The sequence below is a fragment of the Rhea pennata genome, chromosome 6, assembly GCF_028389875.1.
Source record: "Rhea pennata isolate bPtePen1 chromosome 6, bPtePen1.pri, whole genome shotgun sequence".
Taxonomy (NCBI): Eukaryota; Metazoa; Chordata; class Aves; order Rheiformes; family Rheidae; genus Rhea; species Rhea pennata.
In genome coordinates, this window is record NC_084668.1 from 35,993,636 (window position 1) to 36,017,906 (window position 24,271).

Here is a 24,271-nt window from a genome sequence, read left to right on the forward strand (position 1 = left end):
AGTGACTAAAATGATTTCTCCCAACATCATCTTAACTCTCCTGGCAGGAAGTTTACATACTCACGGAGACAGAATGACCGTTGAAAAGCTGAGGAATGAGTATCCTGAAAATGGAAAACAGTACCTAGAAGCTCTGGGCAGCACACAAGTATGTTTGCAGTACATCTGTGCTCCTAAATACTTTCATGTTAATGGAGTCATTTAGGATAAACATATCTGTAGCTTTTCTTCCAAAAACCTTAATAGCACAACCAGGGAGAAATTCTCTTACAGCATTTTCATATCCCCTTAGGTATGCTCCAGTATCCTAATATTAAGGGAAAGTATAAACTAGTTACCTGGTATGATATATACCAGCACTTCCCAAATGAATATTGAACAGCTATACTAATGTGCGTTTTACCTTAGGGTTGCAAGTCATGTTCATGTTTAACATGAAGCCACTTAAAAGCTGTTTATCATCAATTCCTTTATGTAGGGGAGAGCACTTTAAGTATTAGTATGCAAATATTTACCAAATGATAAATTAAAGCCAGGGCACATGAATGCACAAGTACAAAGTAGGCAGAAGTAACAGTTAAAAAAAAAAAAAAAAAAAATATGTTCCTGTTATCACTAAACCCTAACCTAAATGTTGCCACCTAGTACAGTGTCTTTAGTGTTCCTAAAACTACAATAATGTCAGAAATTCTTCTGTCTTTTTGGTCAACAGTAAACATTCAAATCTATAATTAAAATTCACTACCCTGTGTTACTTTTTTTTTTAATGTAAGTACACACACATACATGCTTTCTCATATAACAATCTTGCAGCATCATCTCAATTGCTTTTGTTACAAACTTAAATAGGAATGTCAGTCTGCTTTTCACAAAACTAAAATGATGTGCTTGATAAACATTGCAATCGATATAGCATACTTCAGACTGTTTATGAGCAAGACAACCCTAACAAGTTTTGAATACATTTCACAGCTGGACTACCGATAAAACAGACACCACTACTTACTGATTTCAGTTTATAATTGTTTGCTTGTTATTTACTTAGCTGTACACAACATATCAAGTTAAAGTACAATCCTTAGCCTGAAATTTCTTATTTAAGCAGAAAAGACACTAAAAAAAATTCAGAAGCAGGACTGACTCAGTAAGACTCTCCTCACAGTTAAGTTTCAGACACATTTTAGAAGCATTTCCACATTATATTCCAGAACTCTAGCTTCACTCTAGCAACTAAATTCCAGAGAAGTACAACATGAAGGAGTGTAAGAGAAATGGAAGAAATAGATGTTCTCCATTCACAGCAATAGCATAAGTAAAGTTTGGGACAATACTAGATCAAAGTTTTAAAAAAAAAAAAAAAAAAAGAAATTGGATTCTCTGGCTATATTGTCTTCTGGTACTCTGGGGAAAAAAAAAAAAAAAAAGAACAGAAACAAACTACACCACCACACTTTCCAATGAATGAGATATTTTGGATTAAGCTCAATACATCATTATACATCTATACTTGCTGGTATAAGAATTATGGTTTTATATTTCATTATAAAATATTCTATCAACAAATTGATTCAACTCTTGAGGATCTTCTTGCCAAATGCCTTTGTTAACTTTCTTCAGTCAATATCAAGGCCTATTACCTCCCAATATACAACAAATACTTAATGATTTCCATAAGCATTCTCAAGCTACATGACATCAGTATCCACAGCAAGGTGACATTAAGTATTAGATACTTTCAAACCATACCTTACAGATTTGACAACACCACCACCACAGCTGGAGAGAAACAGAGATGCCAAAATTTGTCCAGTCTTAATTTCATCTCTACATACTTCTCAAAACTTCACTAAACTAAAACAGCTTCTATTTTTTTTTAAAAAAAAAACAACAACAACAACAAAAAAAAAAACCACCACTCTGGCCACCTCCAAACCTGTCTAAAGTGAGTCTAGTCAGACAGCATTACAACTGTCAGTCTTACAATTGCCAGCAATTAAACTACTTCACCATCACCAGCAGTAGTGCAGGTGGGGGTTTTGGTATTATGGGAAGATGGATACAGAGTTCATAAAAAAGACAGACAGACAGACTACAGCTAGCAAGGATTTGCATACTACATATTTACTCCATTAATTATTAAATGTTCCTCAGCCACAGCAGAAGGATTTCTCGCAAATGATCTCAACAGAATGTGTATGCACTTGAACATTTTCAAACAACCTAAGCACAAAACCTAAGAAAAAGAAAAGTTTATCACTTCTGTCTTCCCCCTAGCAGGCAAAGAGCCAAGTGTAACTCACACATGTGCAAACCACTGAAATAGCAGAACTGTATGATTTTTTTGTAATAATATTTATATGCTGAGGAGATTACATTTTTGAAGCATAAAAGCAAACTAAAGAACATCTCCTACTGCACAAGAGATGAAGTGTGTTCTAGACAGTTACTGGATTCAGTAGATCCTAATATTGGTCAGGCCAGTAGGTCAGAGGCAAATATACTCAGTTGTCCCTCACAAAGGGAGGTATAAGTTAGGCATTCTTTTCACAAAATTAAAGAGAGAAAGCAAGCAACATTTGAAGGTTAACTCCAGAAAATTTCTGAGCAGTGAAGTCTGCATTACAAAGGAATAAATTTAAGACCCAAGTTTCTAGTTCCAGTATTGAAAATAAAATCTAGACCTGAAATTACATTGTTTTTATACTCTGTAGCTCAATGTAGGAAATTAAACAAGATATTTTTAATCATTTCCAGTTGGAAACTTTGTAGCAACAGAGCTTTTAAGATTAAAAACAAGAAATAGGGTATAGCAGATTGAGATAGGGTATATTCCTCTCATGTATTCCACAGGGTTCCCCCCCCCCCACCTTCCTTTGAGAAAAAAAAAATGTAAAAACAAAACCAAATAAGGAGGAAATGTAGAGTGGAATTCTGTCTTAATTGCGGGGTGATGGAGAATAGGAAGAGATTACTTCAAGCAATTGAACTGAAAAGTTCTTCATTGTTAACAATAGATTTATCAGGGCGGATTATAGGGTTCAACTCCCCCACCAGAACACAACCTCATCTCCCCTTCCACAGCATTCACAAAGAACATGGGCATTTTCACTTCACTTGATACAGCTACAGGCCTGCAGCCCTCAAACTCTTATTTACCACGGACAATAAAGCGAAGAATTAGAGCAAGCAAGAAATTGGGGCAGGGAACAATACTGACCATTTTGAACAGTGTTTGCATTTGTTGACTTCATGCTAGGAAGGCATTTGCAATTGAAAAGTCCAGCTCTTACAGCTGTAACAATCTCCTAAGGCCTCTTGCTCTAAGCCAGAGCATTTTCTCTCAAGTTTCCCTTTCTGCAAGAGGAGGTCCAATTAAAATGGGGAGGGAGGGATGAAGGGGAGGACCTGAGTACATGCATGAACACTAGGTAAGTACTTAGCTGATGTAATCACAAGGGCCTTACAGATCTCAGCAGGCTAGGGGCACAAGTGAGACATCTCTGCCTTCTATGTGAGGGCCACCTAAAATGAGTTTTCACCTGAGAGTAGATCACTTATGCAATATTTGACCATTATCTAGAGAAAATTTTAAAAAATGCTACAGTACAATAAAATTACCGAGCACACAACCACCCTAAATATACTGGCAGCCACCTCTCCCACCTAAGATTTCTCCTTAGTAAGTCTCCTACTAGTTTTCTTGTAATGGTTAGAATGAACTATTCCAAGTTCAACTTACACTCTCAGAACAAAAATTCTAAAATACCTGCAAGTATGAATATTAACATTAACACATAGAATGTAATTTGAAGAATCCCTAAATCTGTCCATTATGAAAAAAGTAAAAAGTTACCTACAAATAGAAACACAGGACTACCTTTTCACAAGGATTCAATACAAGTCAATCACAAAAACCCTGAACCTCTCAGGTCAAGAGAAATATGCTTGAAACACACATGTTTATGAAGGATACATGATCTGTTCATGCCTGTTATATGTCAGCTTGTATGCTTCAAATTAAAGAAAATAATATGAAAAATCATAGGAAATAAAGTCACCCTAAATAATATCCATGATACTTGGTTTCCACACAAAGGACACGCTTTGATTTGCAAAGCAGTTAAGAGATTTGCTTCATACAGTAAGATGACAGAGGAAGAAAATGAAATTGTACTGCTTCAAATAGGAATAAATTAAACATTCAAACATGAGCTGAACCATAACAAAGATGTTACAAGACAAGACAAATGATTTGCCCCACCTAGCAAGATCCGCTTTCAGAACATAGAGGAGACTATTCCAAGGGCAAATGATTGCTAAAAAAAATCTGTATTATACACATATACACACAAATATACATACACATACACGCATGTGTTTCATACACTTTTTGTTCAATTTTTTTTCACTTTATTTTTCAAAATTAGTTGTGAAAACTTACCCTTCCCCTAACTTTTTTTTTTTTTTTTTAAATCATCATTGGATGTGATATTCTGGAAGGGTGCTGTCTTAAATTAGTAAAGCACTCCAGTGGAGGTAGGAGGAGGATTTCTCATAAGGTTATTCCCGCCCTTTTAAGTTTTGCTCTTTGAAAATGTTAAGAACATAATGTCAAAATGGAGATTCCAGTCAGATTAGGTAAGTATAGAAACAGATTTATCTTCAGGTTGCTACATTAGTCAGCAAGGCTGAAGTTTTTGTGAAATCTGCTCTTACCTTTTGCCTTACTGGCTCTTCAGGATCAGAGTGGAAAGAACAAAACAAAAAACAATAAAATTCATTCATGAGGTCTGAGGTACCCCACAGACTACTGACAAGAAAACTGGCACATACTGGGAAAGGGCAGAAAAGTCTCCTCTTGCTTTTCTCTGAATTCAGGGCAATTTAGGTTAAATACATGCATAAATATTTGTAAGATCACAGCCTCTTTGTTCCATGTAAGCTAACACAAGAATGCTATTTCTCATCCTTAAAAGACTGCCAGGAAGACAATTCCATTATAAGATTGAAAGACTGAGACAATGATTAAGGTCCTAAAGGAGCCAGGCAGCAGTGCAAAGCCAAACCAAGAGGCCACTGAATGCTGACAGGATTGTTCTGTCACCAAAAGCATCTATCATACCAGAGGAAACAGGAAAAGGATTCTGCTCATAAAATTCATCCTTCAAAATCTTCCATCTCCAATTCAAGAAGCTAACTGGTTACCTGAGTTCAAGATGGATAATTCTCACCTCTTATGATCCAAAAAGATAATCTACGAAAGACAATCCGCTCTCAAAAAATTAGAAAGTTACACAAAGCTGTTACAGGGCAAAGCTAATGCTGCCAGCCAACTAACGGACAGGGCCAAAACAAGAAAGCCTAATTACTTTTTGTCTTTAAAATGAGACAAATACATCACAAACACAGCTTAGTATAAGCTTTATAATTAACATTCTAGCTGAAGAAAAAGTCATTACACATGAGCCAAAATACAACTGCATGAGATGAGCAAGGAATAATAAACACTTCTGTCTCCTTCACCTCCTATCTTTAGGACATCATCACCCACCCATTTTCACCTGAGATGGATGGAATTAATCTTTCTCCTACTCAGTTTTCCTCCTTCTCTCATTCTTTTTCATGTATAATTAACATATTCTGTTTCTACTAGGTAGATGGAAAAACATACACTTACAAATTGTAATAGCCATTTCCTTATAGCAAGGCTGATTAGGCAGCAAACTTCAATCTCAGACAGTCTCTCACAGCAAAGATGCTTGCTACAAGCAACCTGACATACAGGTCACATACACACCACCACCCTCTCAGTTTTAATTTTAAAACATGTTCTAGTTCAAACTCTAACATAACAATACTCCTATGAGTTCCTGAAAGACAAACAGTAGAACGCAGCAAATACTTCAGGCATGTTATAAAGCACAGCAAAGGGAGCAAGTTGAATAGGTTTTCTCCACCCCGTCATTTGAGGGCTGCATACCGTAGGGTACAGCAGAATAGACAGTATCTCTCTCTCTCTCCTGTGCCTCAAAGACATTGCTTGTAAAGAGAGAATTCTTGTTCATTAGCCATCTTTAAATGATTATGCTTTGAGAAATTAACAGGACTATTTAAAAAAATGGACAACCTATCCATTTTTCACAAGGCAGGGAAGGTATTTATTCATCTTATCAATGAAGCCCAGTATCAGTAGAAAGCAGAGAGAGGAGAAAGCTGTTTTATCCAGGCATTTGGACAGAGAGATACAGATGGCTTTAAGCAGAGACACACACACACAAAAAAAAAATGCCCCTACCCTCCCTCCAAAAACACACTCAAACCACACGTAGACAGATCCCTAGCACAGAATTTCCCATACTCTGATACAGCACAGATATACTGATCCAAAAACAGCCTAGAACATCTTAAATTATGCTCAAACTGCAATTTGTTTTCCACTCTGTAATCCTTCAAAAATACAGGCATTCTGATTTTATACTGAATCAGAATATGAGCAAGCACCATTCTCTAAATATGGCCCGCCAGCTGAATATTATCTGAAGACTGAATAAAACACAACATAGAGAATATTCCTAAAAAACACACTTTTCAAACTCATTGGTAAGTACTAGGGAATCACAGAGTCAACCTTTCCATTATATTCCAACATTTGCCATTTAGAAATAATTAAATATTTCAGTGAAGAACAAGAATGAAAAATTAGAACAAGCAGAGATACTTGGAAACATGTAGTTCTTATAACAGCAGTCTAAATACAACAAAAAAGCCCCTTGAACAAAGTCTCAGTTAAAATTGTACTGCCCTGTATGTCAGGCTTTGAATTAAAGATCATCTATAAGAATGGAAAATGGTAAATGTAAACGCATCTGCAGTTATATTAATATTGAAACTAAGAGTATCTGTTAGCTCATCAAGACCATTGGACTAGATTGCTTCAATAATACAAAAACTTGAGTCTCAACCCTACACATACACACACTCTTAAGTTAACACCACAGCTCCAGAACAAAGCATCTCCCTAAGCAGGCCCACAGCATTCTGAACTCTTACAGGCCAAGATCTCCTGTCAAATATTAGCTAAAAGACTCAGGGTGGTATTCTTAGGTTAATGAGCAAGTTGTTATACAGCTACAGCACAGCTACAATAATTAATTAGCACTGGGTTTGAACTTTGTTTCTTTGAGATCTGAAGGTAATATTGGGGGGTTGGGGGGGGTAGAGGGACCACACAGTCATGATTTCTAAAATCCAATTTAAAGCAAGCATATAACTATAAAGCTACTCCAGACCGCTAGCAGTTCTTCACACAGAAATAAGGGGGAAGAAAATACTACGAAAATGAAAGGTATGTGTACCAAACTATTCTGCTTCAAAAGTGAGTTCCAGGTTAAGTAAAAGACACTTCTATTTTGCCAACTAAAACAGAAGATACCTTAAATTCAGAGCAACCAATGCATCTCCAGAGATTAAAACAGAGTAGGCTGTGAATTCAGACAACCCAGTTCAGTTATTAGCACTAGTAACTGAAGTACACTAGATCTTAAAACAGACAGATTCAGGTCTCAGGCTCTACAAAAAGAACAGCCACCACTTCAGTCCTATATCTATAAACTATTTGAGATTATTTTATTTACAACTCTCTGGGCTTTCCTTTGGTAAAAGAGGTTAATGTATTTACAACCGACACAAGATTATTTAGTAGAAATGATTGAAGTTTGAAATACGTGACTGAGTAAGAACAGATTCCAAAATCCTACAACACAGAATAAAAATGCCTGTAGGACAATGCAGATCAGGCATGATGAAATCCTATAAATCTGTACTGTATAAACTGAGCTTTAGGCAATATTCAAACAGGAAAAACAATAATTTACAGAAGTATATCCTTAATTCCATGCACAAAGGCATTACTTGTGGGGTAGGAGGGAAATGGGAAGGGGTGTGAGCAGGAAGGGAGAGAAAAATCTCCTGTAATCATATAGAAGTATTTCACCTCTCACAGCTAAGAGCTGGGTGATGCAGGAGAAGGTAAGTCCTGCTTAGATCAGCCACTGAAGAGAAGTGAGGCAGGCGTTATGCAGAGGGTTCACGGGCCTATACTGTCAGTAAGGTCACTACACTCTAGACCACTGTTCTTTTTGCACACTTCAGGCTGCAGTATCTCAGTAATGGCACCAATTTCCAGAGGTGCCACTTCCCATGTCAGCTCTACTCAGCCTCCTCCACACTCGCTGGCAACACAGAGGCAGTTTCCTAGAGAGCGCCACACATCATGTAAGTGTAAAGTATGGATTTGGGGTCTCTTTCCTCACACAGAACATGGAGGAAATACACGACCCTTCACAGGAACTTTGGTCACAGTGCTCCAAAGTAGACATATTAGGGACAATTTCAGGCCCCAGTGCTGGAAAGACGCTGAGACAGCCATGGTAGTTTCAAATACTGAAAGCACTGTAAGACTGAAGTTGAGCCATTCTGAGGCAGACGCAAGTTCTTAGGTTCATCATAGGGGAAGAGAGGAGAAGTAACAGATGAACTAGGAACTGGATGTGGAAGAAGGGAAAGGAAGGGGGAAAAAGTTCTCAAGTTTGGGAGTGTTTAAGCAAGGATTGCACCCATGACACTGCTGTTACATGCTAGGTCGTTTCTTCCCCTTCTCCAGATATCTTCAGCCAAAACAGAATCACAAAAAGAGCTGGGAGGTAACCCTTTCAGAAAATTAAAGAGAAGGCCTCTTCAACACAGAAGCCATTAAGAGATGAACAGCAGGGGTAAGGCTGAATAAGAGAATCACTGCAGAACAGTTAACAGACAGGTAAGCTGGGCATTCAGCTTAAACGCAGAGAATGACACCAGATGCACATATTCCAGTTGCTCTTTTGGTGGCAACTTTCTTCAACTTCTCCAATCCTCTTACCAGGAGTTTCTTTCTAGAGCTTGGAGAAAAAAAAAAAAAAAAAAAAAAAAAAAGAGTCTCTCCTTATGCAATTTTAATCCAGTCAGTACAACCTTGCACGGAAAAATACCCAGTGAATCAGAATTTTCCAAACAATAGCTAGTAAGCAAGCCTGATTGCCACATTTGCATGCATTTTGCAATAACCCTAAGATGCCATCCCAGTCTTCCCATTCATTTACAATTTGATGCCACCCAACACTCATATAGATCAGTCCAATTTACTACTCAATCAGCCACCGCACTCACTCTTTCTGCGTTTGGCAAAAAGTACCCCCATATTATGCCAGGTTCAAGTAGCAACAGAAATAAGATTTCACTGTAAAAAAAAAAAAAAAAATAAGTGAAGAGATATTGAAAACACCCACAGCAAACAAGACCTGGCATAGGCAATATTCACAAAAATGCTCCATGCTGAACAGGTTATAGGAATGCTTTCCCACTATCCACTGTTAATAGGACTCCCAGTACAGTATTACCTTCTTGTTAATGGAAGCGATTACATCTCAGTTTCCCAACTCACATACATAACTACTGCTATAGAGCCCATAACTGATGAGTTCAGCCACAGGATGCTGCATTCAGTGAAAAGCCTTAAGGCTTTTCAGGAATGTAATTGGATCTACTTTCACTAAGCAGTAGTTTTACTGATATGCGCTGGTGCCTGAGAGAAAAACAACACATGCAATGAAATAGTTGATCTTGCTTTTAATGGCTGGTAGGTAAGAATGCAGTCATTGTCAGTTGACAGAAATAACATCAGAAATTGCTGGTATGTTGGTCACACAGGGTAAATGATCTGGCCTGCTAAAGAACCTGCAACAGATTTGGCTGCATTATTACAGGCATCTCTTACACTAACCATATCCTGGAGTTACATTTCAAAACAAAAAGCACCAACAAGAAGCCTGACAATTCATTAAATAAGAATTAGCAGTGGACTTATTTTAATAGCATGAGCTTGTTTTAATAGAAAAATAAACTGGTATAGTAGGTTCATCCAAGTTACTGAGAACAGTATGACATGGGCTAGAGGATCAACACAGGAAGCTTCACACCTGTCTCACTTTAACTGTTCTAGCTAGTTTTCTTTATAACTGATGTCTCCTCCATGTTTCTCAGTTGAATCTGGAATGACTGTTTTCATCCCAGTCCATAGAGCTCTATTTACTGCTTTAGTTTTCAACCCACTCCAGTCTGGGGCTGTGACAAGTCTACTCTTTCAGAGAAGGAGCTAGGTGAGGGACAGACTGAAACATAGTATGACAGTTATCTATCTTTACTGTTTTGCTCCAGATGATTTCTGGTTTGATTCAGGACAGACTTAGGTCCACAAGTTTTCATTACATAGCTTTACTATGTGTAGATATGCAGTATGTGTACGTAAGCTTTACTACCCATAAAAGAAAAAATATGACTAAGCCTTTCAAGGCTTAAAGAACTGCAAAGCTGCATCTCATCTTACTCAAACTTGCAGAATCCCTGAATGAGTTTTAGAAGAGCTACAAAAATACAGTTACACTGTGTTGTTAATTGCCTCCTTTACTTCCGACTGCCGTACTTCTGTCCTAGCTTTGCAGTGTTTAGTATCAGGGAGAAATCCAGCAAGGTACTTTCAGTCAAGAGAACCCTCTATCAAAATCCTGACTACACAATTGAGAAAAGCTTTACAGTTCAAATAGCTACTCAGCCAGGAATCCACAGAAGACATTCTGCAATTGGCCTCTATGCAGGAGTTAGGGCTTAGACAGCACAAGCAAATCTGACTAAGTATGAAGGATATAGTTTCTTAAACAGAGTTCCAGGTCACATAACACCTATTTCTGTTTAATAAACACATCACTTAAAGGTCTACATCCAAATTAGTCTACAGCCAATGCCTCTAATAACTACAAAATCCAAATCTTAAGTTTGCAGTCTGGTTTCACTTCTGGCTTGTACTCAAAAACAAAAAAGCTGGCAAGCAGAGAGCATTGTTGGAAAGCCTTATAACACTCAAAATACTATCCATCAAACTCATCATCAAATGAGTATCACAGAGGATTATTAAAAGTTACCACAGTCAGTTTAGACAAAGGTCATGGGAGACAGACTATGCCATTAAGAACTGTATTCAACAGAAAATGTCTGAACTACAGGGCATGAAGTAGATGCTACTTCTACAGTCAGAAATAGTAAGGCTTCCAAAACAAAGGAAAACAGCAGCGTTACATGGCTTTATCTCTATTAATTACATCCATAATGTAAAAACAAAATAGAAGAACAAAAAAAGCAAACATGAAAGACCTTACTCCTCCAATGTTGCTAGTTTGAGGAGAAATAGAAATAAGGTGTTACCCATATATGAAACACACTGAAATCTATGATAAAGATCTGTTCAGCTTAAGTTCGCCTGCACTACAGGCTCATCTGCCTTCAATATCAAAAAAAAAAAAATGCTGCATCTTTTCAACCAATCATTTTCTGTAGTAGCTTAAGAACACCTACCTCCTTACTGAAGGAAAGAGCCCTGTTCATGGTAAATTTCAAGGAAATTAAAGAACAGATTATTTACCACTGTTTTTTGTTCCACAAGTAACTTGAAGATATAAATCCTTGTCCAAATTAAAAGGAATAATCCTCAGCTGTAGGATGGTCTACAGGCAGGTGCTCAAGGCCTATTCTGGAGAACACCGGACACGCAGCACAGAGGATTAATCTGCCAGGACTAATAGCAGATCATGAACATCAGAAAAAAAAAAAAATCTTCATTCACTTCTTCAAAAGCCCAAATAGAGGCATACTAGATTCTAACCCCTTTGGAACTGGAATTACTTAGTTGAGCTCTATATTGACACCTGAATTAAAAGAAATTGGAGAGGAGAAAAGATTACTTTTTATAACGATCTCAGAAAATGTGCAACTTGGATATCTAGGTTTGGCAATAAAGATTGGTTCATCTCTTGATGCATTAATCACAATGAAACATTATCTTCTACAGTAACCTGAAGGTCTAAGGATTTGAGAAGGAAGGATGAACAGAGGAACTGAACAGCCAAACAAAAAGAAAAGGTCACTCAGTCCTCCAAAGACTCAGGCCTCAAAGCTTCTGACTTATCAGATTCTCCTTTACATTACACACTACGTTTTCTTCTGTTGATTGTGAAATTGGGTTTTTCTGAAGCAAAATATAGGGAAGGTACATGCTCGTATTTATCCATAGGTGGTATTTTAGGAAGGTATTATAGGAAGATAATCTATTAAATAAGCTGTACTCCAAAACCATTTGCCTTGATGGAATCTCACCTTTAAAGTCACATCCCAGACACAAAGAGAGACCAAAGACAGCCAGCTGTTAACCTTTACAGACCATACTAAACTTTGTAACCCCCAAATATCAGTCTTTGTTAGACTATTATCAAGCATTCAGCTTCCTCTCTATCTGCCATTTATACAAATAGCATCCTATATACAGCCTGTAAATAGTGTTCATTCAAGCATTCTGTAGTTTTCTTTCCCACAGATATAAGCAATAAAGAAAAGCATTAAAATAAGAGGTTTCATTGGGGCAGTCACTGCTACCAGCGTGTCCTTGTGAAGCTAAAGAACAACTTCTCTAAGCCTCCCAATTCAGGAGCATCCTCAGCCACAAATGTAAGCACTGCAGTTGTGCTATGGTGCCTATCATAACAAAGCATGGCCATCAGTTCTGAATGGATATGCTGATGGCACAAAAATTATAGGCTTACCTTAGATAGGCAGACAGAATTTAATGACAGTTTAAAACATTACTACAGCTCACTTAATGGAAATACTTACAGCACAATCACTAGACAAATTAAAAAAATAGAAACAAGTTGTATGTTTCCTATCTGAAGTAAGGATAATGATCTAAGAATCCTGTCCAGTGCAATCAATTTCTTGTTTTTCTTTGCATATAAATTATCAAAATAATTCTATACAAAAAAAAAAAGAAGTTACTGGTAATAAGACTTACAAAACAACCACAGCAACACATAACCTGAGGGGAACAAATAATGCTTTTATCAAAGAAGATACATCAGTACTGCATAGGTTTATTTTCCAGAAGCGTTTGCAACATGCTGATTTTCTAAGGTTTTTCACATGAAGCAGCTTCATGGGTTAACCAATATATTTATGGCCTTATCTACCCAGTGGAATCTAGAAGATCATTTTTATCAACAGATAGATCACACGAGTCTGCCATTTTTATTTAAAGTTGATTCTCTGACATAAAAAGGGTGTATCTACACAAATAAGCAGGACTCGAGAACAAAGTATAACACAAAGCAAATTCTGTTTTCAACAATACTAATTGCTAAAGCCCTCTAGCATCATCATGTTGAGGATGGAACACAGGCATCTTAATATAGGGCTAGAGGGTGTTTTCAATAATGACAGCAATAGGTCTTTACACCTAGGAAAGCTGCAGTTCTTATGGCATTAGCATCATTAGGACAGCCTGAAGAATGTTGTGCTCCATGGGGGAGGAAATGTGCTGGTTGAGTAGCAGGATGCAAGACTGCACAGTATGGCATACTTCAACTGACCTGTCATACTGAACAAATAAGGAGGAAAGCACAATCACATAACACGAACTGAAAGATATTATTCCCAGATTATTGTATCTGTTAAAAATAAAAGCATTAAGATTTTAATAAAACCTCAGTAGAACACAATCCTCCATCTTCAATTTCTTAGAAAAAGTTTTAAAATGGCATTTTACGTAACAAGCAAAAGCATCTCAGTTCCATCCTATGCCAGATGGGATTTGGGGGTGGGGGGGGAAGGGGGGAGCGCATAGGGGAACATTAGAATTGTCCTCCTGCATGGTACTTCCTTAGCAGGAAATCAATAAATGAAAATTATAGCTTGGAGTTTAAATTACTCCTCACAAATTAAAAGAAGATGATTTAGACTTCTTCATTTGCAAAAGCAGTCTCTACAGAGAATTCTTACACTGCTTTCATCAGAGGCTTCCTTCTATGACTGCTTTAAAGGCCAATACTGGCCATCAAGCAGTGTTCCAAAAGCTTTGCTGTGTCTCTAGTTACATCAATTGAGTAATAATCAGAACTTGGTAAAGATGATCTGAGAGAGAAAAACAAAACCTCCCCATTATCATATACATTGAAGGCTGATGAGTATTATTGCCAGGATGAGTTATTCTTATTTTGCCTACTTTCATCAGGTTCACCAAGCTCTATTCTTCAACTGTGCCTCTCTGTAGAAAAACATTAACATCAAGTAACTTGATTTTAAAGCCAGAATCACAAGTTACTGGCATTGGCTACTTCTTAACAATGCTAGCTGACCCAGTAACTTATTTTTCAGGTTAAGCATATGAAGTCCCATAGACATTTTGCACAGCAAGTTTAACTTAGTCCACAGGAAGTTTTTCCTGTTTGGATTTTAATACCTGTTAGAAGGAGCAAAGGAGACTGGATGGACATTTACCAAATAATTCACTACATCTATATCAGTGACTGATGCAGGATAGAAGCAGACTTTATAACATTTTACTCAAAAGTAAAAGAATGGCAGGCACTTTTTAACTTTTTTCAGCATTACTTTATCAGATTAGCTAACTACAGATAAACGGAAGGCAACTGTCAGTAGCTCACGTATCAGTCCCCCTTCCAAATACAGGCATATCCACATTAAAATAAGTGATTGATACATGGCAGCACTTAACAATAAACCTGCAACATGCCTTTCACAGCATTAGGCAGACAAACACTTAATACCAGAGCTTCTAAATCTTTGTTTGATGACTGATCAGAACTACGTGGTTCAAGAATTGATTACTAACCTCTTATCTCTCAACTTATAAATCAAGGTGTTAAAATGAATTTAGCAGTCTATGAAAACAATTTGTTTTCAAATTACTGAACATTCTAAATCAAGAGCATCTTTGTTTCTGTGAAGCCATCATCTAAGACATGCATGTACAAATATCTACTATGACATTTGTTTAAACTACTGAAAGGGGTTTGGGCCTTTTTTTTTTTCCTAAGCTGGCAAATCCTTCATGCCTGCTTTAATTGAAATGCTTTGTACACTCAACACTTCCCTGCACAGCCAATGAATAAAAACCACAATGATTTCAAGAAATTGATACACTTGCGTCCAACCAGCATCATCAACCTGTAACAACTCTGCCTAATTGGGAGCACATGCAAAAACTAACTGCTATAGCATAGATCACAATGAAGTCACCAAGACAGGAAAAACTAAGAAAGAGTTGTCAAAAGATTATCTTCTCTGTGATTAGAGACAGTTATATTTTAACAATATAAATCATTTAACAATGAGACACAAACTATGGCAGATGAAAGCTACTTCCAGTAACAATGTCACCAGGGTTAAGTCAGTGACAGAATTTGTTCTATACAAAAGTTCCTGAAATAATCTATTACCTTCCCTTTCCTTCTCTCTCCCTATTTACATGTCCTCTCTTCCTATATGAGGATCAGTTACCAATAAACTCATAATAATAGTAATGGAAATGCAACATATCAAGTTATACCTTTTTAGCATGGTATCACAGTGGGCACACCTGAAGAATGAATGCAAAAGTGATAATTAAGCTCTCACTGCAACATATCAGTTTCCAAGATAATTTAAAAGCTTGCCAACATACACTGTAGCTTATAGAGGAACTCTAAGACAAATACAGAAATGAATGGTTAAGAACATTACTTAGCACAAGTACCTAAAACAGAGCTTAGAATTGTTTGGGTAAAACACAGATTATGGACTAACCCCATTCCTATTAGAGCACAATATATAAAAACACCTTCCTATGACAAAGTGGGATAAGAAAGGAGAAAAAAAAAGGTCAAAAACTTAAGTCTAGATCCAAGAAGAAAGTGCTACACAATTGTATTACTCTCCCTTTGAGGAAGGCTAAATACTTACAAACATTCTTCTGTTTTGGGCAAATAATAAGAAAATTTCTTTCAAGACTTTCCATATATATCTTCAGAAGAAAGCTGTTGTCGTTTTGCAAGTTTTTTTGCAAGCAGAGCATTTTGATTTGAAGTAAATTGTCATCTCCCCTCCCCCTTTCTGTTTTTAGAGAAACTGCAAGAAGAACATTTAGTACTCCTTCTGCTTGCTGGCTGCTTTACAACAGCAATACATTGCTCAAAAACTGTAATTGTCATGTTGTGGGGCAGGAAAGAGCAGAAAGAAAAGGAGAAATGTTTTATTAGTAGGAATTACAAATTACAAGCTGATACTGACAGTCCATCTGCAGCATTAGCTCTTTAAATGCATCTAGTGTTGAGATCACCAGTACAAACCTAAACAACTATTTTCTCTCCAATCAAAATGCACTATTCTTGAATTTAACCACTATATTATGCTTCCGACTCAATCTGACTACCATTATAATTACCATTACCTTTGTAAAAGCAACTGTTGGTTTCTGTACATTATCATCAGCAGAAACAAGCACTCTACATGCCAACTACAACTGGAAATCAAGTCTGAGCAAGACAGTTTAACTACTATTTGATTGTCTGTGGGTCAGCATTCCCACAGGAAGGCCCACAAAGACTGTGAAAGTGACCCACTCGAGAGCTTTTTACCTGTGGTTAAAATGACAGATTTTAAACTGATTTTTAAATCACAAATTGCAGTGCTTATTAATTTTGTCACATGACTCCCATGCCCCACTCATTTGAGTGGCTTCCTACAAACAAGACTTTAGACAGAGTCAAAGCAGTCACTTCAAGCAACGCACCAAGGTATGCAGCTCGTGTGCAAACAGGAGCTAGTTGATACAGAGGTAACACTGCCCTATCTCCAGCTCCTGCAGAGAGACTGCAACACACAAGCAAGCAAAAAGCTGGAAATGTAGGTTTCCTATACATTTCTCCTAAGATACTAAGTTTCACTGCAACTTTAAGAAAAAGTCATTGCGGATTTCACTTTCTAGTGTGGATTTCACTTTCTAGACTCACAGCCATTCTTTTCACTATGCATAAATCACCTCACACACAGAGAACATTAAAGGCCTTGAAGTTAGCAAGATCACACACAGCTGGAGTTAGCATCTTCAGCTGTAAACAAAGGACTTCACTAGAAAGCTAGTAATTCAAATATTGCCCCTTACTTGGGGGAAAGAGGCATAACAATATGCAACATTTGAATTGCCTCCATCCAAGAGCTGCTCTAACAGAACCCAAGAGCACGTGGGCCCAGACAACACCGCTGGCAATCCTTCAGTGCTATCCCCAAACCTCTGATTCTCCCTCTCATAAGTCATTAAAGTCTCTTACAGGTCTCTCACAAGACACTAAATCACTAACTAAGAAGCATCCAAGTGCTATGCCTTATAGCCACAAAGAAGCAAACACAGTAACAACAAGCACAGCAACTTGAGTATTTTGCAGTACAGCTGCTCTCAGTGAAGTAAAGAATCTTAAATAGTGATAACGTGCAGATGTTCCCCAAAGCACCAAAAATACCAAGTTACAAGAAATCGTAAGTGACTGAATTGACAACAAGGAATCATTAATCCTACTGTATCTACCCATCAGGAGGAAACCTTACAACATGCATTAGTGATCAGCAACAAAGGTAGATACTGACTCACAAGTTCCATCAAGCTTTGTTTCACTGAAGCACAAGTTGCTTTGGGATGAGACAGTAACTTATCTGAAAACTTACTGGCAATTCTCAAGTAGTAGTTGATTAATGCTTTCTTAAACATCTAATACTATTTACATAATGAAATTCCACTGCCAGAAATCTTGATATTGAAATAACGATAATAGTTTAGCAGTCCAGATAGCTACTTGTATTCTCCACTGAATTAAGAAAGATCTTTCCATTCAGAAGTACAACAATATTCTCTACAATTCACTGCTAAACTCAGTAACAAGATCAAAAAACAATCACTGACTGATTTTTCAGCTAAAACAGCCCAGTATTTTGTTTTACTTAACAATGGTAATCGAGTCTTCATGATCAAACCTTGCCAATGCAACCCAGCCAAAAAATCAAACCAAGTTTGCTAATAAAACGCAGCAGGCTACAATAAGCAACTGCCTGCAAAGTTCTCAGCTATTTAGCAAAAGTCTCACTCAAGTGGAATATTTAGCTATTTAGTACATACATTTTTAACGAGGGAGTAATTTATTAAAAAATCAGCTTAAAGATGAGCTGAGCACTTTCAGCCAATTACACACCTTGCTTTTTTTTTTTAATATATACATTAAAACATACTTTATTCTCACATCTTCCCCTTTAGGCAGTGAAATTCCATCAAATGACTGCAGTGCAATAACAAAATTGAAGTGTTTTGCTTCCAAAAGTACCCCTGAAATACAATTCCTCTCACACACATTTTGGATGTCTTTGAAAGTATCATAACAAGATAAAAGCTTGGGAAGATTTTATTCATTGACCTTTTTCATTTTCCATTCTGCAACTATGAAAAATATTCTTTCCATGAATTTCCTTCCCTTCTCCAAATACGTTAGGTACTTTAATAATAAATATACAATTTCCATTTTTTTAAATGATTTTAACACTTTAAAAACAATTACATAAAGCTCATTTAAGGTGCCAATAAAAACAGAAGTATTCTGTCACAAGAAGTATTCCAAGCATTCTAAATATTTTGAAAAGAAAACCAAACCTTCAGTCATCTTTAATATAAGCCTATTCAGAAGTTCCCCTCTATTGCACACCCACACTTCACAGCAGACTTAAAAATTATCTTCAAATGATCCTATTCTCTATAGATTTTACATTTTTTTCATAATGAAATTTAAATTTAGAAAGAGCTGGCAGAATGTAAATAGCAAGAGACCCAATCTGTTTACTTTAGATAGGACAAAACCACACCACGGGATAATAAAATTAATTGTTTGCAATTTCTGTATGATCTATTTAACCAATCCCAAATTCTTCCTCTGAAAAGAGTACAAACTCCCAATGATATTGGGCCAAATAAAAAGAAATTTATCTACTTATCTTTTTGCTAGTTCCACTGCAAACCACATAGATCAAAAAATAATTACTCAAAGCACTGCAAGAAAACTGTTCAAGTTTCTAGTGAACAATGCGGAGAGAGGGGTGAGAAGTCACCAAAACTTCACTTAGCGATGTGAGTTAGAACCTGTATTTTTAGGTCATTTGGTTGCTTTCCACTCTCTAGGTCTCCTTGTGCAACTTACGATTCGCTATTATACAAGGCGATAAGAGGTTTTTGAACAAACTGGGCTGCGCCCACTTTGTCTATATATGACACAAAATATGAAACTTGAGACTTCCATAAGAAAAAGACAGACAGACAGAAAGAAATCTCACTTGAAAAGGTAACAAATGCAGCAACATCAGAAATTCGAACTCTAGCCTCTCGCTTTACTACAGAATGGTTGAAGGGGGCAAATGAGATGAGCACTTCGCATAAAAATAATTTCCTTAAAATATTACCTTCCTTGAACAGCAAAATGAATAGAAAACTTCAAGAAGTGTTAGTCTGATTATTATCTTGTATCTTCAGCATTTATCTGAACTCCTCTGAAGTTATCAGGCAACCTCCCCATTCCATAAATTGCTTAGTCTTGTAAGAAACAAGGCCTTATCTAGAGATGCAGAGATCCTTCTACCTCTTTCTAATAATAAAGAATGAATAGTAAATCAAAAAAGTTGTGGAAGGATATAGTCATAGCCTTCTATGAAATAGTCATACAAGAACTTTGTCAATCATCATCATGAGACTAAGCCCAACTTCATCACAGGTACAGGCTGAAGTCAAATTTTAAAATTTCCAAATTCACCTTGTCAAGAGTCATTTTGCTTCAGACAACCCCTACTCTTGAATGCTTATTTTAGTACTCTGAACCACATTTCAATGTAGAAGAGCTCACTGGCTGTTAACCACAACATCAAGTACTCTACAAGAATTTTGCATTTATCACACATGCAATATTCAGAAGGAAAAACTTTTTATACAAAATATCTGTCCAGCTGCATGTATCTTAAGCAGGTTAAAGTACTACAGGTGTTTACACAGATTAACATGGAGACCACTATCTTGGCTGCTTATGGTGAACTTAACTGATCAGGAGAAAGTGCCCCTCAAATTAAACCTGCAAGGCAGAAAAAGTTTAGTTCAATTTTACACAAAATAAAAAGCAAGGCTGGGCTATCATACAGTATGATCAAATAAAGAAGAAACTTGCAGAGTGCAAAAATCAGATCTGTGAATTCCTGACTGTACTTTTTCATTCAGATGTCTTAGGAGAAGGATGGATAAGCTCACAAGCCCTCCTTGACATCTTGCAATTAGAATTTCTTTTGTAAACAAGTATTTGCAAAACTAGGCCTTTCACCAGTGCTGGTGAGTACCCCACTGGCCCTTAGCACCTATCTCTTGGTGGGTGGGGAAACACTTTTACCTTCAACCAGGTACAACCCGAAAGGAACTCCAGTTACCTTTCACGTAAGACAAGTCACTACCCACGTAGAGCAGAGTCAGCGCCAGAAAACGCAGGCTTCCGCGGGAACATAACGCGTTAGGGACTGTACCAAGTTTGCCAGCCGACGTGCAAAGCGCTAACAAGCGGCCCGAAAGCCGCTTGCGCTTGTTACCCGGGTTGGGGGGTAACGCGACTGCAGCCGGGCAGCGCCAACCGCTCACGCGCGGCGGCTGCCGGCGGGGCTCCCTCCGCGCCCCGCGGAACGGGGGGGCGCCCCGCCGCGGCCCTCAACCGCCTTCCTCACCCCCGCCGGCCGTTGGGGCCGCGCGCGCCGGCCGTTAACTGCCCCCCGAACACACTCGCCGGCCGTTGGGGCCGCGCGCGCCGGCCGCTACCCGCCCCCCCCCAACTCGCCGGCCGTTGGGGCCGCGCGCGCCGGCCGCTACCCGCCCCCCCCCCCCCCCAACTCGCCGGCCGTTGGGGCCGCGCGCGCCGGCCGCTACCCGCCCCCCCGAACACACTCGCCGGCCGTTGGGGCCGCGCGCGCCGGCCGTTAACTGCCCCCCCCGAACACACTCGCCGGCCATTGGGGCCGCGCGCGCCGGCCGCTACCCGCCCCCCCCCCCCAACTCGCCGGCCGTTGGGGCCGCGCGCTACGCGCTCCCCCCCCCCAACTCGGCGACCGTTGGGGCCGCGCGCGCCGGCCGCTACGCGCTACCCGCCCCCCCCCAACTCGCCGGCCGTTGGGGCCGCACGCTCCGGCCGCTACCCGCCCCCCTCTTCCCCTCCCCCAGCAGCCGTTACCCGCCGCCCTGCCCCCGGCGGCCGCCAGCCCCCGAGCCCCGCTCCGGCGGCCGCTGGCCGCCCCCGCCGCGCTCACCTTCTCCTGGGCCCTGCGGTAGCGCTGCAGGGCCTGCTGGGTGAGGTCCCGCACGCGCAGCCGCCCGTCCTTGCAGGGCACCACGATCCCCGTCCGCCCGAAGCACACCGTCACTTTCATCTCAGCGCGCCGCCATGCCCGGCCCGGCCCCGCGGAGAAACGCCGCGCAGGTGCGGCAGCCCCGGCGGCGGCAGGTGGCGGCGGCCCCGGCCCGGCAGGTGCGCGCTGAGCCCCGCGGCGGCGGCGGCTGCGCCCGGCCGCGGGCGGGCGGGCAGCGCCGGGAGCGAGGCCGCGGGCAGCGGCGGCCTCCTTCCGCCGCGCCGCTCCACGCCGCGCCCGCCCCGGCTCGCCCCGCCCGCGCTCCGGGGAGGCGCGGGACGGCCCGCCGGCGGCGGCGGCAGCAGCGGCGGGACCGGGCCGGGCTGCGCCGCGCAGGCCGCGCCGGTCTTAAAGGGGCCGCGCGGCCCGCAGGCGGAAGGGCGGGCGACGCCGCGGGGCCCCCGCGGCCCGGCCCGGCCCGGGCAGCCCCCGGCCCGCGCGGGTGACCTGCCCCGGCGCTGGGGGGAGGCGTGCGGGCGCGGCCACGGCCGGGGGGCCGAGACGCGGGCTGCAGACCCCGCGCGCACGCACAGGTGCCTGAGCCCGCGGCGCGGGCCGCCCGCTCTGCCCCGCACACGGGCCGCCCGCTCTGCCTCGCGCACCTGGCAGCGCTGCCGCCGGCCCGCAGCCGAGCCGGCCGCCGCGCTGCGTGCCCCCCGGGCGCGCCCGCGCGAGCGCCCAGGTGTGCGTGCCACACGCGCGCAGCCCACAGCCGCTAACCCCGTTTTGTCCCCCTGAGCACCAGGGCAAGGCAGAGGAACAGGAATGTTGCCTTTCCTCAGGAAGCAGGCCGCGCTGCGCAAGCCAGGGTGGGTGGAAAGCCAGGTGCCAGCCGTGAGGCCGGGGGCTGGCCCCAGCCACCTCACTGCCCAGGTACCCGGTACTCAATGAGCTGGAGAAGAAAAAAAAAAAAAAAAAAAAAAAAAGGGAAGGCTGCGTCAGGTAGGGCCAACTCTATAAACCAGGCCAGCCTCGCAGAGCCGGCGGCAGCGGGAGGTGAAGGCGGGCCAAGGGCCTCCTGCTGCCTCGACCACCGCCTCGCTGATGGGAAGCCGGCTCCTGGGGCCCACAGGGCTGCGGAGCGCGGCCTTTCAGGTTGATAACTGACTGCAAAACTAAGGGCTGGGATTTTTCCCTCCCTTCCTCTCTTGCTGTTGATGAGCAAAGTCTGACACACCCATGAAAAAAAAAAATGGTACAATTTGTTTCCTTAAGTCCTGAAAAGTGCAAGTGACAAATACGGAGCTGGATGGGGTTTGCTGACAGAGCTAATGTCTGTTACACCAGCTGGTACAGCTGGAAAAAGTTAAAACAATTTTGGGCCCAACTCCATCTCTGAAGCATAAGCAGCAGGTTGCACAGTGCCCATGGTTACACAATGAGGATGGTAAGTTATTTCAGAAAGATGAACAGAAGAGAAAGGGTTTCCTTTAAAGGCACATGCTACACATCTTACTGAAACTGAGATCATATTTAATTACCACACATCACCAAGGGGGGAGGAGGAAAGGTTGCAGAGGAATCACCACAGTATTTGCTGTTTGTTTGAAAGTTAGGCATCGTAGTGCAAATAAGGCATTACTGTGTTGTGGTGCACTAGTGCTTGTTTACTCTGAAGCAGTATGGGAGTCTTTGAAGCCAGCTGGTAACAATTAACGCCTACATATCAAGGTTTTACCTGCAACTATCCCTGGGAGTGCAGGCTGCACAGCTTTCTGAAAAGAAAAGCTTTACTTTATCAGGGAGCTGGCCCCAATTTCTCTCTTCTTTTGAGCAGGGGGGATGGGGATGAGGAAGGAGCAGCACTTTTTCCCTAAAGCTAAAGAAGTTTGCCCAATATAGCTAACAGCAAAACCCATCACGCTGGCACAGCTGAGGGGCAGCCTGGGAGAGGGGACCAAGACAGCGTTAAACTGGGATTTCCACCAAACATTTTGTCTTAAGGAACTGGAGCCTGAGCTCTAAGAGGGTTAAGGGAGCTGAACAGATTTTCACCAGTCTCACCAGTTCTCTACGTCACTTGCATGTGCGTGGGGTCATCAGGAACTATGAACAAAAACAATTTCCTGGAACAAAAGTAACCCAGGAACTCCTGACCGCTAACAGCTTCCAAACCCAAACACAGCTAGAGAATCACAAACCTCCCTTCTGTCGGGCGCTTGCACCCTCTAGAAACCCGGTAATCAATATAACCCTTACACCCAGCTTAAACTTACTTAGATTAGAATAAACCAGCTCTTAAAAATGGCTTGCATGGCGTTTTTGGTCTTCCTACATCGTTGCGCATTGCGGAGGGGCCGGCTGCTTAGTTCTTTAGCAGAGATCTAAACCATATCCCACTCGAAGGAGGTCATCGTCCCGCTAAAGCTGTCAGCAGGCATGGACTGGCTTTGGCCCGCAGAGCAGGACTTGGGCTCCCTCTCGGCCCCGGCTGCGTGCTCCCATCCGTTCCCGCTCCCGCGCCAGCACAAGCGGCTGCATGTCTGCGCAGCGAGACGGTGTGGAAAACTGATTCCCGTGAAAATGATTTTTTTTTTTTGCCAGATTAGCTTTCAGCCAAATCAGTTCTGCAGAAACCAGAAAATCGGTAGAAATCAGAAATCAGTTCTGTAATCTGGTTTAATGCCTGTGCTGGCCCTAGGGAGGGCATGGCACAGCAGGACTGCAGACTGTTTCTTTTGGATTTTGTACCTGCTTACAGTGCTTGGCAGGCAGCCTAGTTACAACAGTTTCCTACATAAATACAGATACGTAGCCATGATGTATATTCATAGCGTTCATGTATCGGTTTATTTAGCAGCTCACGGCTGGGGAAGGCTCCACGGTTGTCTTCCTCCCTCCCTTCACCCTTTCCCACCTGCTGCTTCTTGGCTACCTCCGCGAGCCATATCAGCAC

General features: G+C 41.2%; 1 protein-coding gene across 4 annotated transcripts in view; it reads right to left on the reverse strand.

The window, feature by feature from the left end:
• The window catches only part of PARD3B (par-3 family cell polarity regulator beta), a 417,558-nt gene extending 396,079 nt beyond the window's left edge, over positions 1-21,479 (reverse strand). For all 4 annotated transcript variants that reach the window (XR_009958854.1, XM_062579370.1, XM_062579372.1 and 1 more), the window contains exon 1: positions 21,277-21,479. Coding sequence is in view for 3 of the 4 variants with exons in the window: in XM_062579370.1 (XP_062435354.1) it covers positions 21,277-21,396 (120 nt within the window). In the remaining variant the exon portion in view is untranslated. The remainder of the gene's footprint in view (positions 1-21,276) is intronic.
• Between the last annotated feature and the right edge of the window lie 2,792 nt (positions 21,480-24,271).